Here is a 16,262-nt window from a genome sequence, read left to right as displayed (position 1 = left end):
CCATCAGGAGCATCAAGTCCAATGCCTGGCCTTGTGCAGGACACCCCAAGAGTCACACCCTGTTCTCCAGAATGTTGTGCAAAGCTTCTTGAATTCAGACAGGCTTCGTGCTGTGATCACTTCCCTGAGGAGCCTCTTCCAGTGTTCAACCACCCTTTCCATGGATATCCAACCTAAACCTCCCCTGACTCAGCTTCATGTCATGTCCTCAATTTCTCACGCTGGTCATGAGAGTGATGAGATCGGTGTCTGCCCCTCCTCTTCCCTCTATGGGGATATTGATGGCTGCAAGGAGGACTCCCCTCAGTCTCCTCCAGGCTGAACAGACCAAGTGACCTCAGCAGCTCCTCATACAGCTTCCTCTCTTTGCCATCCTCATGGCCTTGCTTTGGACACTGTCTCATATTTTAATGACTTCTGTATGTTTTATTCCCAAAACTGCCCCCTGCACTTGAGGTAAGGCCTCCCCAGCTCAGAGCAGAGCAGGACAATCCCCTGCCTTGCCCAGCTGGCCATGCTGTGCCTGATGCCCCCAGGACAAGACTGGCACTGCTGGCTCATGTTCAGTTTTCTGCTGACCAGGATCCCCAGGTCCCTTTCCTCAGTGCTGCTCTCCAACCTCTCATTCCCCAGTCTGTCTGTACATCCTGGGTTGCCCCATCTTAAGTGCAGAATCTGGCACTTTACAGTGTAAAACTTCATACGGTTGGTGATTGCCCAGCTCTCTAACTTGTTGAGGTCTCTCTGAAGATACCTACTAGTCTAAGACAGGTATTTCTCTTGATGGAAGCTGGAATGAGAGTCTGCAGTACTGCTTAAGCAGATTTGGGATTATTTTGCATGTTCTTAACATTTTGAATCAGTATCATTCATTTAGCTTCATAGTATGTCTGGTACAGTGGGTTCAGAATTCAGGTTTCCCTTGCAAGTTCACACAACACTGATGGTGCTTCACTTACTGAAAATATGATGTGAAATGCAACAGCTGAGGCATTAGTACCATCTTTTTTCTCTCTCTGTACAAGACCTTAATAGCAAGATAAAATTAATAGTCTCACTGCTGTGGATGTTACTGGCAGACAGCCTTTCATACAGTCCATCTCTCTTCAGGAGTTTAGCATAACAAGCTGTGAGAGTCCTGACACCTACATTTTAATGGGAAATGATAGAGGACTGAAAGGTGACATACCTCAGTACTTCTTTCTCTTTCTACATCTCCTCTATATAGGGGTAGATAACACCTGGAGCGTCCCTCTCCAGCTGAGCCACTTGTGGAATTCTGTGAAGAAATGTTTAAGACTTTTGGTACCCATAGGAAGCTAATTTCTATGTGTTTCAAGAAACTTAGTTGCATCAAGTTTAGCTGCACTCTTATTTTTCTGACATCTGTGAGTTTCCATGCCATTGTATAATTCTAAAAAAACTAATCCCACTATTTTGTCCTAATATAGAGGGATAGCCCTGGCTGAACACCAGGTGCCCACCAAACCACTCTGACATTCTCCTCCTCAGCAAAACAGGGAAAAGAAAATAAAATTGAAGAAATAAATTTTGGGTCAAGATAAAGGCAGTTCATTAAAGCAAAAGCAAAGTCCACACATGGAACCAAAGAAACCAAAAGATCCCATCAGTAGATAGTGTGTGACCACTTCCTGGGAAGTGGGGCTTCAGCATGCATAGAATTTGCTCCAGAAGACATGTCATAAATAAGGAATGTCCCCTTCCCTTCTCATGCCTTCCTCCTCCTCTCTTCCCTTGGCTTGTGTTGCTGAGCTGATGCCATATGGAATGGGAGTCACTTTGGCTCAGCTGCTCTGCCTGTGTCCCCTCCCAGGATCTTGCCCAGCCCCTCCAGGTGAGGGGGAATTTACAGACAGTGTTGACACTGTGCTGGCATGCTTGGCAGTAGCCTAGGACTGGTGTGCTACCAGCACCTTTCTAGCTTCCCATACAGAGCACAGCACTTTGAGGGCTCCTGTGAAGAAAATTAGCTCTTGTCTCAACCAGACCAGTACACCCAATCATTAACATATTTGGAATTGTAACAGTGTGAGTGATATACAGAATATATATGTGTGTGAGGTATAAATATATATATATATATATATATATATATATATATATATATATATATGCTGATCTTGTTTGCCTCACCTCTTTTACACAAATCTTAGGGCCTAAGGAAGAGGTAAAATGTTGTACTGATCATTGTTCTTGTCATATACAAACTCATTCATAGTTGGACCAAAGGCTGACTTTTAAATATCAGGGGAGAAAAAGTTGAGGTTAGTATGTTCCTCAGGGCATAAGAGTGAGAGGAGCTGCTGAAGATGTTATGCAGTAATTCAGACAGTTTACTTTGTGTCAAAAGAGCTTCAGTTTCAGTTTACTTTTATGCTCTCATATTGGGGTTTTGGGGTTTTTTTCCATATTCCAGTATTTCTGTGAATTCTGTTCATTACTTTTACTGTTTGTAGATTTGAGGAACAAAATTTTGCAGCTGTGTTTTGTAAGCTGGTCCTTACCTAACCACTTGCATTTTGTTAGCAAATTGCTTATTTTTACCTTTTCTAGAAAGTTAATAAGCAACTGCAATGAAAAACAATGATAAACAATATAATTCTAAAGAATTTATATTTCATGTTGTTTATATGCTGGAGAATTTTTTTTTTTCAGATGAGCTCAGTGGCCTAAGTTGCAGTCTGGTTAGTTTAGTCAGCTCCCTTTAGGGGAAGTAATAGGTTGCTTCTGAATTCTAAGTGTGGGAGTGAACAGCTTGTTTTGAATGTGACAGTAGAAAATCAACTCTACAAAGATATTTTATCTCTTTCCTCTTATTACATTCTGCTAATGTTTTTGTTTAAAACTGTGCATAATGGTGTATAAATTGGTTTAGCTATATTTTTACTGTAGCTATCTCATTGGTTCCTTTCTTGTTCCATGGTCAGACAGGAGGACTGTCAGTTCAGTTACATCCTTTTCAATTTCTTTTTTGTGCTCCATACCCATTGCCAGTATTTCAATCCATGTTTGTTTTCTGGAGGGTGCCAGCCTTTCCCTTGCTACAAAGATTGACTGATGAAAGCAGAGTCAAGGGATCAAGTCCTGCAGTGTTATTTTAGTCATGGTGCTCTTTTCCTTGAATCTGAGTGCCGTAACATTCAGCTTGATCCTTCTTTTGGTCTGTGAATCTAATGAGTGATCTATAAAGGCATCTTCCTTGCTTTTCATTAAGGAAAAGGATAAGACATCTATTCCTGCTCATTTAATAGGGAAGAAAGATTTCAGTACCGGAGCTTTTGAAGGTTTCCTTACTTTAGTTAAGGAAAACAAGCTACCAGGCCATGGTGTTCAGTTTTTAGTCCCATCTCTAAGCTATGACCCTTGTGAAGACAGATCTAAAACCAAAATCTTCTCTGATAGAAATGTCATAGAAAGTAGGTTTAATATCTTGTTAAATGCTGAATGGCTTGTGATTGATTTCCACAAATGCAGAGTGCTCTGACTGCCTTTGAAATTTTGAGAGCAAAACATTAACTGCTACATGCCAATGTTTCAGTTTAGTCAAATGGCATATAATGTATTTATTGCTTAACAAAGCTCTTACCATTTCCCATTAAAATTACTATGAAAATTAATGTTTGATAATTAAAGTAATTGTTACTTCTAATTATCCAGATTGTTATAGTATGAAACAGTGGCTTCCAGGGCATCTTCATACCCCAAAGCTCCCTCCCTAAGAATACAAATTTCTTTCCTCAGCAGACCTTGTTTCTAGAACAGCACTTGCAGCACACTGTTCAAGAGAATTCCTGGATACCAGACTTGAAACATTTTCTGGAAACAATATAATAATAAGTAGCATGACCTCATCAAGAAAATTTGTTCTGTGGGTGTTGAAGAACATCACATCATTGGTATTAAATCACTTTGTAGCTGAATACTTGTCATATGCAATCTTGTTCAATAATGTTCTTCCTGTCTTCTCACACATCTTACTGTGTTTATTTTAAACTTGTAAATCAGTTTAAAGGGTTTCAAATGATGTAGTGAGTTTATATTCACCTATCAAAAATACTGTTGTTAACTGCAGTCTGGTTCATGCCTGATTTGGAAACTGTTGACAGAGAGCTCCCTGCCTCGGTTTCAGATTTTGCACTTTTATACAAAGACATCATGTGTCTTAAATTCCTCCTGCTGTGGTATCTGACTGTATCAGGTAGATTAGTACATTCCCCTTTTCCAACTTTAGGTTCATTCAATGAAATCAAAACTTACCTTCTGACTGGACATTACAAAACACTGGCATTTGCTTTAAATAAAACTTAAATGTACTTTGTCTTCAGGCTTGTTTCTGTTTTGCAGAGAGTATATTTTATATGTGTGTACTTATTCACAAATCAAAATGAGAGCACCTTAAAAAATCTCAAAATTATGCTCTCAAGTTTACTGTAAGTTATGGCACATTCTGGTAGGGCTTAAGTGTGATTTCTTAACCATATTGACATAACTAAAGAATTTTAATAACTGCAGAAATTAGCTGTATTTACATATTCACTGAACCTTGGTTATAGTTTTAATTTTTTTTTTGGGAAGAAAATATTATGGTCATGGATAACCAAGTCTGTAGCCTCAGTCCAGATGTAGTCCCATAGGGAAGCTAATGAAGCCAGTGAAGATAGAAGGATTTTCTCCATAGTAAGAAGCTGTGTTTATTTAAATGTAAACTGGAGTCTTCTTACATTGACCATGTATAGGACACTTTTTTCCTTTTTGCTGGAATGCTTCTGTAACTGATCCTGGGAATTCTACAACGTGCACTGTTCTGTGGGTACTTCTAAAAAGTCAATGGTCAGAATTTGCCAAGAAAACTCAAACCTACCCCTTTATGTTTCCTTTTGAGTCTTAGCATTTTGAGACTTTACAGACTACATGCAGTGTGGCATGGAGTAAAAAATGCTAATATGCCTAAACATATTAGAATTCAACATTTTCCAGCATATTATCTTTACTGGTAACTTTACAGGATTGCAGCTTTTCAAGTAAGTTTTTTCTGCAGCACTGCAAGGATAGAAATGTCAAGTTGGTGAATATTGTACTAAGATAGGGTTCCCCTCACCTGTGTGAAAAGCAGATGTGAAATTGTCCTGAGGACTTGTGTTTTGAAGCTATAGTGATAGAAATGATTTACAGCTTACGTGGCATGAACACTGAAATACAAACAATTTGAAAGGAAATCCTTCCTCTATTATCCTATCTTACATTTGTAATTTTTATTCATTCTTCTGAAAACAGTGGATAATTGTGTTGGATTAATAGATGTTTTAGTTTAATATCTTAACCACAGATAAGGATCTTCAACTCCGTTAAATGCACACTAGATAATGCCAGGACCCACCTATATGTGCTGAAAGCAAGCAAGTACACCAAAACTTTGCATACAGTTTTGTTAATTCAGTTAAAATTTAGTTTGAATTCTTTGATTTTGATGAAGTTAATTTAGTATGAAGTACCCTTCTCTAATAACAAATAACATCTGTGTCATTATTTTCTCCCTCTTCTAGTAACAGTCATGTAGTGCTTAGCTATTCTGAATTTTGGACCCCTGTCTCATCTACTCCAAAACAATGAATAGAAGGAGCCATTAAATATAAAGTTATGTAGAGCCAAGTAGACATTTCAGAAGTAAAGTTTCACTGTTCATTTTGGATAATAATGTGTTTCTTAAGCAGTGTATCAATTTGAAGGTAGATGTGAATGTTAACTTTTGAAAATTATTTTATGTTAAAGAGTTGTTTATATCAGTATTTGGATATACACATCCCCTTTCCAGTCAATTTAAGTTATGAAATCTTTAGAACACTGAAGTTTATTGAAGTAAGATCTTGTTTGCTCTTATTTACTAAACTTGCATATTTTTAATAAAAAAGTTTACAGTTTTGTTTTTCCACAAAATTATTTAAGTAGGCAGAATATTTTTATACATATTTTGTTTTGTATTTGACTGTTTGAACTATTGTACTTTTTAGCCAGCTTTTTTTGGAACAATGTCATAATTGATATAATTCCATTATGAAAGGCTTTCCTTGGAAATGGAAATTTAAAATTGTATTATTTGAGTAATGTCTGTGCATTGTCAGAGCTCAGACTTTATATACCTTCTCACTTGCAATCGAATGTTACAGAACTACAGGTGATGCTTTTGTGCTAAGGTTTTCTTAGCATTTGTGTTTGGAACAAACTCCTTCGGGTGTGTGCTGAGAGAGTTGTGATTCTTTCTGTGATTCTGGTATTTCATTGAGCCTTTTCTGGCTTCTTGAACAAAGAAACCCATAGTAGTGTACAACTGCAATTTAAAATGCTACCTAGGTTATTTGTAAAATGTTTTTTTCTCTCTGTCAGGACTTATCAGATTCAGTCTTTAATGGTAAGGCCGTGTTGATTGCTCAAACACAAGCTGAGTTCAATCAGCACAGCAAAAGCTTTCATCCTCTGATGATCAAATCCATCCTTTGATCCACTGATTATCAGTGATTTTCCAGGAAAAATGTATGTTGATTTTTAGTATATCAACTTTATGCTTCTGCTATTCTAGCAAGTAAGATAATTCTGATTTCCATGTATTTTATACCTGCTGCATTCTAAATAGGCAGTTACAGCATGGAATTTTATTAGACTATTCCTACCTTTATACCATAGTCATTAACTAGTACACCAGATAAGCATAATTGAAAAAATCAGTGTTTAAAACTGAAGTTCATTTTTAGTGAATTCCTTACACACCTTCCAGCCATTCTACTAACCCCCATTTTCTGCAATATAATATCACGTGCTGCTTTCTCAAATGGTATTGACATTTAGATTAGTTATAACTGCTGTAGCATTTATTTACCAGACAAAAATACCTGACTATTCTTTCTCAACAACTGGAGTTCTTATACACATACTTGCAGAAAACCCTATTTTATTTTATTTTATTTTTTATTTCTCAGCTTTAGTTCCTGAAAGGCACATATATTCAGTTTTCCATTTTTGGTCCAAATCCAAGAAATACATTGCATTGACTGTTCTCTCTTTGCAAAGTGTTGCTTCCTGACTTGTTTTTTACCAGTCTGGGGGTTTTGTACTTGTATTTTTACCCCCCAAATAGTGCCCTCTTCCACACATTGAGCAGCCAGTTTTTTTCAGGAGAATACTGTGAGAAACAGGGTTTTAGTGAAGTCCAGGTAAACCATATCCACGGTCTTTTCCTCATCCACCAAGCAGGTTACTTGGCCGTGGATGGAGATGAGGTTGGTCAAGCAGGACCTGCCTTTCATAAATCCATGTGTGTGCTGGTTGGGCCTGATCCCTGCACATGCCATGTGGTGACACTCAGAATGAGCTGCTCCATGACCTTCCCTGGCACCAAGGTTGGGCTGACAGGCCTCTGAATTGTCCTTCTTGGCCCCTCTGGTAGATGAGTGTCACAATTGCCAGGCTCCAGGTACCCAGGCCTTTCCCCATGAACCAGAACTGCTGGTAAATGTTGGAATGTGGCTTGGTGAGCATTTTCCACTGACTTCCTCAATACCTTGTGGTGGATCCCATCTGGTCCCAGAGGCTTGTCTGTGTGTCTGAGTGGTGCATCAGGTCACTGACCATTTCCCCTTGGATTATGGGCGCCTCCTTCTGCTCCCTGTCCCTGCCTTCCAGCTCAGGAGGCTGGGTACCAGGCAAACAACTGGACTTGTTATTAAAGACTGAGGCAGTGAAGGCATTGGGTAGTCTTTTCCTCATCCTTTGCTATGTTTCCACCTCACAGCCAGTAAAGGGTGGTGATACTCTTGGTGGGGAGACCCTGCTGCATCACTCACTTGCATTGCTGAGATGCATTCTCTTTTCTCCCATCAGATCCTCTCGCAATTAGAAAATGAGACAAAACTGTAATCGGTAATTTGTTGAAACATGAACTTAGAGTTGTCATTTTATTTCCTGAAGTGACATAGCTTTAGGTATGATACAGAATTTTCTGGGTAACTATAGCTGGTGAGATTTTATGCTGTGTGACTGATTACTTTGAGGGTAAATTTCATATGAATCCTGTCAACAGTGATAAATTGCTTATTGTTCGTTGCGGTCTACCAATCAGGCCAAGTTAATGCAACTACAGCACGCTCTAATGTTTTAAGGATACCACTGGAGGCTTTTGCAGATTATTTTAAATTGTGACAAAGTCCTGTCAGGATAAATTCCAATTATATTTTTCTAAAATAGTTAAAAGCAAAATCTATGCAGAATCTAAGGCACCAAAGTATTTAAAAATGTGAAGCTTATTATTTTTAGTTAATCAGCTAGAGATGCATTTAAATTACGTATTTATTTTGTTCATATTCTGATTACTTAGAATATAATCTTCAAAAGCTTATCTGAATTGAATATATAAACAGTGTTCAGAAAGTCCATTTAAACATGTACTTTTTTCAGTTGGGTTTCACGTGATTAACTTTGCAAATATTTAGACATTAATATCATATTAGCTTTTCTGTTTTATAGGAGAAATCTTCTGTCTTAAAAGTAATGTTGTCTTTTACGTTAATTTGTAAAATTCAAAGTCAGAACATTCTTACAGCATATATGTGTGTGTGTGTGTGTATTTTTTTTTTTTTAATGTAATATATTTAAGGGACCAGTGAGGGCAGGGCAGCAAAGAAATATTCAGGTCAGCTAAATAAGGTATTTGTTAACCCTGCAGAAAAGGAATTAAAAGCATTTTATGGCTATTTAAGCATATTTTTAGGAATAAATTGTAGGATTGCCCTGTTCATCCAAGCAGTCTTTGTTACCTTCAAATCTCTCATGAATCAGAGGTCGGATGAGTCAGAAGTCATGTTAAATGAGTTTTTTAAAGCCATTTGTTGTCTTAATAGGCAATAGAAAGAAGAAAGGCCTTTCTTCTCAGTTTGTTTCTTGAATGTCAACGTTCTCATAAAGAAAAGAATAAATATATGTATTTATTCTTTTCTTCTCTTTTTGAAAAGCATCTTTGGTAAGTAAGAGATACTGTTTCAAATTTTTGTTAAAACACATTTCATCAGCGGTGCAGTGCAGGTTGATAGGACCAACCATTTCTGTTTCTTGGGAATAGGCAGTCATTTGAGGGAACTGTTGCAAATTTTAGAAGAATTTCTATACATTTGTAGCTCCATAGAATTATTATAAAGTTACAGACTACATAATTTGTAGTCGTAGATTTTCATTGCTTTAGAGAAGGTTATCTTTTCCTGCTATTGAACAGTAATTTTACTTCAAACACTCTTCAGTGATAGAAATATTTGGTGAGGAAGCACTCTTAAGATGGCGATTGTGTTCATTGGCCTTTGCTTATTTGCTGTTTCTGTTCATAGTTTTGTCACCTCTTCTCATGGATTTTAACAAGCTAGACTCACTAGGGCATTACAGCATCATGCCAGAAGTGAAATTTTAGTTAATCTTTTTTCCAGGTTTAAGACTCTGCTGTATGTACTTAATAACCCCAGAGTTCTGCACAGAGAGCAGTGGCTCAGTAAAGAGCACTGAGTGTATGTCAGTCACATATCACTAAGTGTAGCACATGTGGTGAACTCATCTAAGGATTTTGTTTGCTATAATTGACAGATAAACCTGAGGCTTTTTTATATGACAATTTTTGGAAAATAATACCTTCTGCAGAGAAAGTACAGAAATACTGAAAAAAATATTAAAAGTGTTATGCCTTGAAGACCATAAATAAAATAAATATTATATTTATTTTATATATATTTAATAGAGAAATATTATATTTCTCTAAAATAAAATGAGAAATAGTATCTTGTCTTTTTTCACTGATTACTGCTTTCTTTCCTACTTTACTTTCATTCTGGTTTTATATTTATTACTGTTACAATTTAAAGACAGTGAACTGTAACTGGAAGTAGTACTAAAACAGAGAGGACAATGTGCATAAAACCATACGTGTATTAAACATGGTAGGAAGAATGCAAAAAACACAGAAACAGATGTAAACAGAAAATCAAATTACTTTATAGTGATTTATTGCCTTGATAATGTATATGTCTTTGACTAATTGTTGTTTTGCATTGCTTTGGGTAAAGAACTGAGGATACTTCAGCTGTGCAAACCACAAAACATCTGCCTGCCTTTTCCAAACTTTACAGAACGTCAGTTGTTGCTTTTTATTGCTGCAAGGTTGGCCTCTTGTTACCAAACTCTCTTATTATCCTGCCATCTGTATGATGTCCATCCACACATTCCATTATGTATGTTGTGGATTCTGTCTGATGAATCCAGCATTTTAAATCAAAGGAGCAAAATCACCTCTGCTGAAAAGAGAGGAAAGATTACGTATAGCTGTAGTTTCTCTGATCTGTGATAGAGGCATTTGCTGTTTCTCAGTGTCTTCATTTGAGGGTATAAACCAGCAAAGGCCCACAAGTCTCAAGAGTTCCCTGTGTATCAGAGAGGTGCCACTTGGTCATTTGTTGGAGTAGGAATAACTGGGTTCTTACTGAATATTCAGCATAAATGCACAGTGCAGAAAATTACTTATCTAGGCTCTTGGGCTGACTTAAATATCAAGTTGATTTGTTTATAAAGCCCTATTTCAAACAGTTTTCCATAGCATCTCTTCAGATTTTTTTATCAGGAAACCTTCTGAAATAAATTAAAACCTTGAATTCACTCCAAGGCTACTTGTTACATTTAATAAATGGTATGTCCTTGAACAAGGAAGGGGAAAATTTTGACCAAAATGTACATCCAGCCCTCTTTGTACTGATAAAAACATCTTGAGATCCTATTTATAAATTACAGTATTCAGGTTATGAATTTTTTTTAATGTCTTGTTTGTTGGTTTGTGTTGTCATTTGCATATTGCAGTTTCTTATTAAGTGGAACACATTAAATATTTTAACATTATGCAATTAAAGTATTTTCTTCGCATGTGTATTCTCATAATGCAAATGCCGTGTGGTATATGAAAGTCTGTTAATTTTAAGGAAAAACAAATTGTTACTTCTTTTCTTTAAGTTTTTGCTATAAATTAATCTCTAATATGAGAACCAAGAATGAAATAACCAGGTAACACATTTAACCTTATTTTGAAGTTACTATATTTTGGGAAACAGGGTAGAGGGAAATGCTTTTCAGTGAGACATAAAAACTCATCTGCTATTTTAAGGGAGGTTTTTTTTTTTTTTAATTGTTGTACAGATCTTACTTTTACCTCTTAATTACTGTGTTTACTCTTTTGAAACTGAGTACAGGGATAGTATGCTGGTGATAAAAGATTCTCAGGTCTCACACAATCTCTTATATGTACTATCCCTACCTATGTGAACTGTAGCACTTCAAAATATTTCTTTCTGAGTCATTTTGCTCAACTTAATGTTCCACTCCCATGGTCTGAAGGAAAGAACCATGATAAATGAGCATCGCATAAACATTTTCAATGTAAGATTTTTTATTTTAATTTAAAATTATTGTGTTTCCTGTTTTCCTCTGTTCTCAAGAGAATAGACACTGCTTTAATTCAAGGATCAGTACTGTCAGAACTCTTAGGAAGCTGCATTTTTTCAGTTTCTAGTTTTACCTGAGTTTTGCATCACATGTTCAACAGAAACTGAAATATTTGGTTGTTGTAATTATTGCACAGCATGAAGCATTTAAGGCCTTCTAAAGGTATCAATAGCAGTTACACTTTTCTCTGCACTGAACTCTGTGATACAGTTTTTAAATCATTTTCTTTTCCAGGTTCCTTACAGCCTTTCCTAGAAGCCTGCAGCAATGAATCCTTCTTCCAGACTTGCTCTGTATTGCTTCGAAGTTCTAAGCTAGATATTGCAGTTTTGGAAAAGCTCTGTGTTATACTGCAAAAACTCTCCAGAATAAAGTAATCCTTTATTACCATTATTCTGTTAGCTATTATTAGGTTAATGAACTTGGTGACCTTTTTTCTTTTCCAAAAACTCATCTCTGTTTTTCTGTTTAGTCCCTCCACCATATACAATGCTGGACTTGTAATTGTAGCAGTTAAATTTAAACTCTTTCTGCCATAGAGGTTTAAGATAAGCTTCTCAATTAGTGCATAAATCTAGTTCAATTTGCAGAGTACAAACTAGAAAAAAGCCTCACAATTTAGACTTAAAGAGGAATTATTCCTTACATCTGCAGGTGACAAAAATGCTTAGAATTCTTAGAAGAGAATCCTAGACTTCCAGTTTTACTCAGATACTTAGTAGTAAGCGCCTTTGAAATTTTAGTCTTATATTTGACTTGCATTTAAGCTTCATCAGTTTTCATTTCCTTAAAAAAATTTAAGATTTTGAGCCAATTGAGCCCTTTTGGGAATGTTCAGCTTTTTAAAATGTGTTCCCATTGCTTACTGATTATTGGATTATTTTAAAAAAGGTCATCATATCAATAGTAATAGTGCTGCTTAGCTTCACTGGCACAGTGCTCAGTGGGGTTGTTTCATTATTGTAAGGCATATCTAAACTGAGGAATTTTTACATTGGACTTAAAGCTGTTGACAAAACTGAGGTTTTCATGTAAGGAATAAAATTTAACTCTAGGAAAAAGAATTTTCCTATAAAATAATCTAAAATTATAACTGGCATTTACTAGTCAAAGTAAAATTGGCTCATAAATCCTAATTTTTTTATTTGTCTCTGAAATCTTATTTCAGATGAGTGAAAAGCCCTTTTCTTGAGCTTTCATTATACTATGTTTACGTATCAATCAAGAAAACTGATAATTTTTGTTGATTTTTTGCCAAATTTTTCTCACCATGCATTGATAACCTTATGCTTAGAAACATACACAGAAGAATTATATTAAATACTCAAAATAATGCACATTTTGCTTCATCAAAAATACATTTTCTGTAGCATCTTCAGTGTTTATATGAAACCTCTCCATTTTAAATTTACAATTATTTTATTCAAAATCTTTTGCAGAAGCAATAAGAAGCTGTTTGAAATGTCTGGTCTTCATCGAATGCTCCAAGAACTGCGCAGAACTGTGGATCCAGGTCACACCTTCCTCTGTATAAACCTCAATTCAATTCTGCTGAATTTGGAATTCTTGACAAGTAACTCTCTTGACTCCAGTCTAAGCACAAGTCACTAGCACTAGCTTTCAGTCTAATTATTGTTCTGTATAATTGATACCAGCTGCCTATGTTACTTGAAATTTGGAAGGTTTTTTTTATTGATTTGTATAAATACATTAAGCAGCATCTCAGTACTGTGCAATTTGCTGACTATCCTGTGAATTCTCACATTTCACTCATTTGTAAAAAGGAAAATTAAAAACTTTGTAATATGCTAGATGGCTTTCTTCAATATTTTCTAAAGTGAAATAATGTTGCTGTTGTAAATGACTCGTGCAATGTAAGCAATTGAATCCTTAGAGTAAGCAGATCAGAAAAACCAGTCTTTCCTTACAGGGATGAATCTTACTTACTTTTGACTCTTCAGAGAGTTTTATAAATTCTTTAATTTATTTTATGGCTGATAAGTAGCAGACAGCTGTCTTAGCAGATTATCTTTTGATAAACCTGCAGTTTTAGTGATTAAAACCAGATTTTTATTTAACATAACTAGATGTATTGAATAAGAAATTTTGTTGGTTTGATTTCAGAATTTTCTTAGAGTTTGTTTGATCTTTTCCTGTATTTAAGTAGCATTTAGTATTTTTCCTGCTTTATATAGTGCAACTTTGAATGATTAATATCTTTGCAAATGTAAATAAAAGCATTTCTTAAAATGGTTGGCAATAGTAATCTGTAACATGAAATATTTTATTTTATTGCTTCTGCTGTATTTTGTTTTAATTTGCAATACAATCTTCACAGTACCTGCATTTCTTTTTTGAGTATGAATATATTTTTTGTCTGCCACAGTTCAGTGTTTAGAAGTTCTTACACAAATTGGAAATAGGATACTTCTAAAAATTGAAATTAGTGTTCCATTGCTGATTTTTACTGTAATTACTGAAAATCTCTATTTAAAAATTTGCAAATGCAGTTAAAGCTTAAAGATCTGCTGTATTTCAGTCTTTGACTAATACTAACATCAGTATAAAACTTCAGAGAGTTTTTATTTCTCATTTTTTGCCTTATTTGGTTGGTTGGTTGGTTTTGCTTTAGTGATTTTTGGTTTGTTGGCTGAGGTTTTTTTATTTGGTTTGGTTTTGTCTTTTGGGGGGGGCGAAGTAGGTGTTGTTGTTATTGTTGTTGTTGTTTTTTACCAGAAGTCTATGAACTGGTCTTTGAAATTGAATTCTAACTGCAAATATTTTTCTAGCAATTTGACTTAACATTTCTAACAAGCTTTTCTATGAAAGGAGTCTACACCAGATTTGGCATCAAGTACGTCTAGAAGAGAGAGCAAGCACTGTGCACTTTCTTGGCAGGAAACCAACTCTAGGTAATTTTTAAATAACACTAATCACAGATAAAAGAATTTCCTCACAATCAATTACATTTTGAAATAAGTATTTCTTCATCAGTAGTTTTGGGTTTCTGTCAAATTCACCAGCAGTGCAAAAGCTTGCATATACCTTTGGCTGGAGACAAAATCCTGTTATTTAGGAAGAATATTCTCAGTCCTCATGTGCTTCTCCATCCACTACCATTTAAAAATACTACAAAAATCAATAACAAAAAAACCTGTAGAAAGTTGCTGGCTTTCTTATCTCCACAAGAACGTTGATTGTGCTCTTAGTTTTCAGCCTATGTTGCTGTAGTTTAATCTACTGATCTTCCTTGGGATCCCAATTTAACACAAAGTGGTAATCTAATAATGGCAAAGGTAATGCATTTAAAAGATACACATTGAGTATGGTGTAGTTTTTAATATTGGTCCCTTGTGGTTTATATACAGTATTGTTGACACTCCAGAAAGTTGAATCACAGCTAATTTCAAGTTTTTATGATCTAAATGTTAGGTTTCTGTTAAAATGCAAAATAAAAGGGTTTTCCAATCTGTTAAATATTAATGCAGTATACTAACAATGTAAGCATTAGCCTTGTCATTTTGATCTTATGCAGATTTTTCAAGGCCAGGTGAGATGGGGCATTGAGACCCTTGGTCTGGTGAGAGGCATCCCTGCCCTAAACATCTGCCTTTTGAGCCAGCGCACCCCAGTTGTTCACACCAGCCCTTGGCATGGCCTTGCTCAAACATCCCCATCCTGTTGTTATCCTGTTATCATCCCCCTGAGTGACCTTGGCAGTCTCTGTGGGAAAGGGGAAGAGAGGAAGCCAGTTGCATTCCCTGCTGTCATTTGTGGACTTGTTTTGGCTTTTGGAAATGATAGATTTCTGTCAAGTTGGCCACACTTTGGGAACCTCTTTGTATTGTCTTTCCCTCTCAGATGGAGTCCAGAATTTCCTAGGTATTCTTCTGCTTTTGTGGCATTTAGGTACTATGAGTATCTAAATTTCTTCCACTTTACCTTTCTTGCAGAAAACTGTCTACAAGAGATATTTGAAAAAGTTAACTGTACCTCTAGCTATTTCCTGCAGCTCTCTGTTCCCTAAGGAAACATGGTGTATGTGATCTCAGTTTTCTGGTTTCCTGCAGAAGAGTATGCTATTTTAGATATGCCAGACACCTCTGTCAAGAGGTAAATTAATATTCATCCAAAGAATATAGTTTTTCAACCATTTTTTGGAAGAGAATTTGAGGGGAAGCAAGAGATGTGATGACCACTTGACCTTAAAAGAAAGGCAGGGACCCTCACAATTCCTGTGAGCTGATGAGCCAGAACACAGAGCTTCAAACTGGCTACAGTCTGCCTTGTCTTGCCTGTGTGTAGGTCTCCAGAAGTGATCAGCTATCATCACTGACATGAAACAAGAAAATTTCTTGCAGTCACAACCTACTACTTTAAGGAAAGATAAAGAATTAACACACAATTTTGTCTTGCTGGGTTTTTTTGAATAGCTGCGAGAGTCCTCTTGTTGAGAAAGTCAACAAGAATATTGCATCTCTTTATGTTGAGACAGTTTTCCTACCAGAAAAGACTATCAAATATGATGAAAAATAATTTCCCTTTTTTTTTTTTTTCTTACAGGCTTGTCTACTGTAGACTTGTAATCACCCTTGCTGTTTATAAAAGATTTCCTATTGATAAATTTTTCAGACCTCATCTACAGAGCCCAGATTTAACAAATCTGTGAGAAAGATTGTTCCCTGGGCACAGGACAGTTGTATTTTCAAAAGCTTGGCATAGCTAAA

The 16,262-nt window shown here is 35.9% G+C and overlaps 1 protein-coding gene across 2 annotated transcripts in view; it reads left to right on the top strand.

The window, feature by feature from the left end:
• CCDC138 (coiled-coil domain containing 138) overlaps window positions 1-13,785 on the top strand; it is a 31,535-nt gene extending 17,750 nt beyond the window's left edge. For both annotated transcript variants that reach the window (XM_064712524.1, XM_064712455.1), the window contains 2 exons: window positions 11,770-11,908; window positions 12,975-13,785. In XM_064712524.1, coding sequence (XP_064568594.1) covers window positions 11,770-11,908; window positions 12,975-13,146 — 311 coding nt within the window. In that variant the 3' untranslated portion in view covers window positions 13,147-13,785. The remainder of the gene's footprint in view (window positions 1-11,769; window positions 11,909-12,974) is intronic.
• The last annotated feature ends 2,477 nt before the right edge of the window (window positions 13,786-16,262 follow it).

This window comes from Zonotrichia leucophrys, chromosome 1 (assembly GCF_028769735.1).
Source record: "Zonotrichia leucophrys gambelii isolate GWCS_2022_RI chromosome 1, RI_Zleu_2.0, whole genome shotgun sequence".
NCBI classification, from domain to species: Eukaryota; Metazoa; Chordata; class Aves; order Passeriformes; family Passerellidae; genus Zonotrichia; species Zonotrichia leucophrys.
The sequence above is the reverse complement of the archived record's forward strand: the minus strand, read 5'-3'. Positions and strand labels throughout refer to the sequence as shown.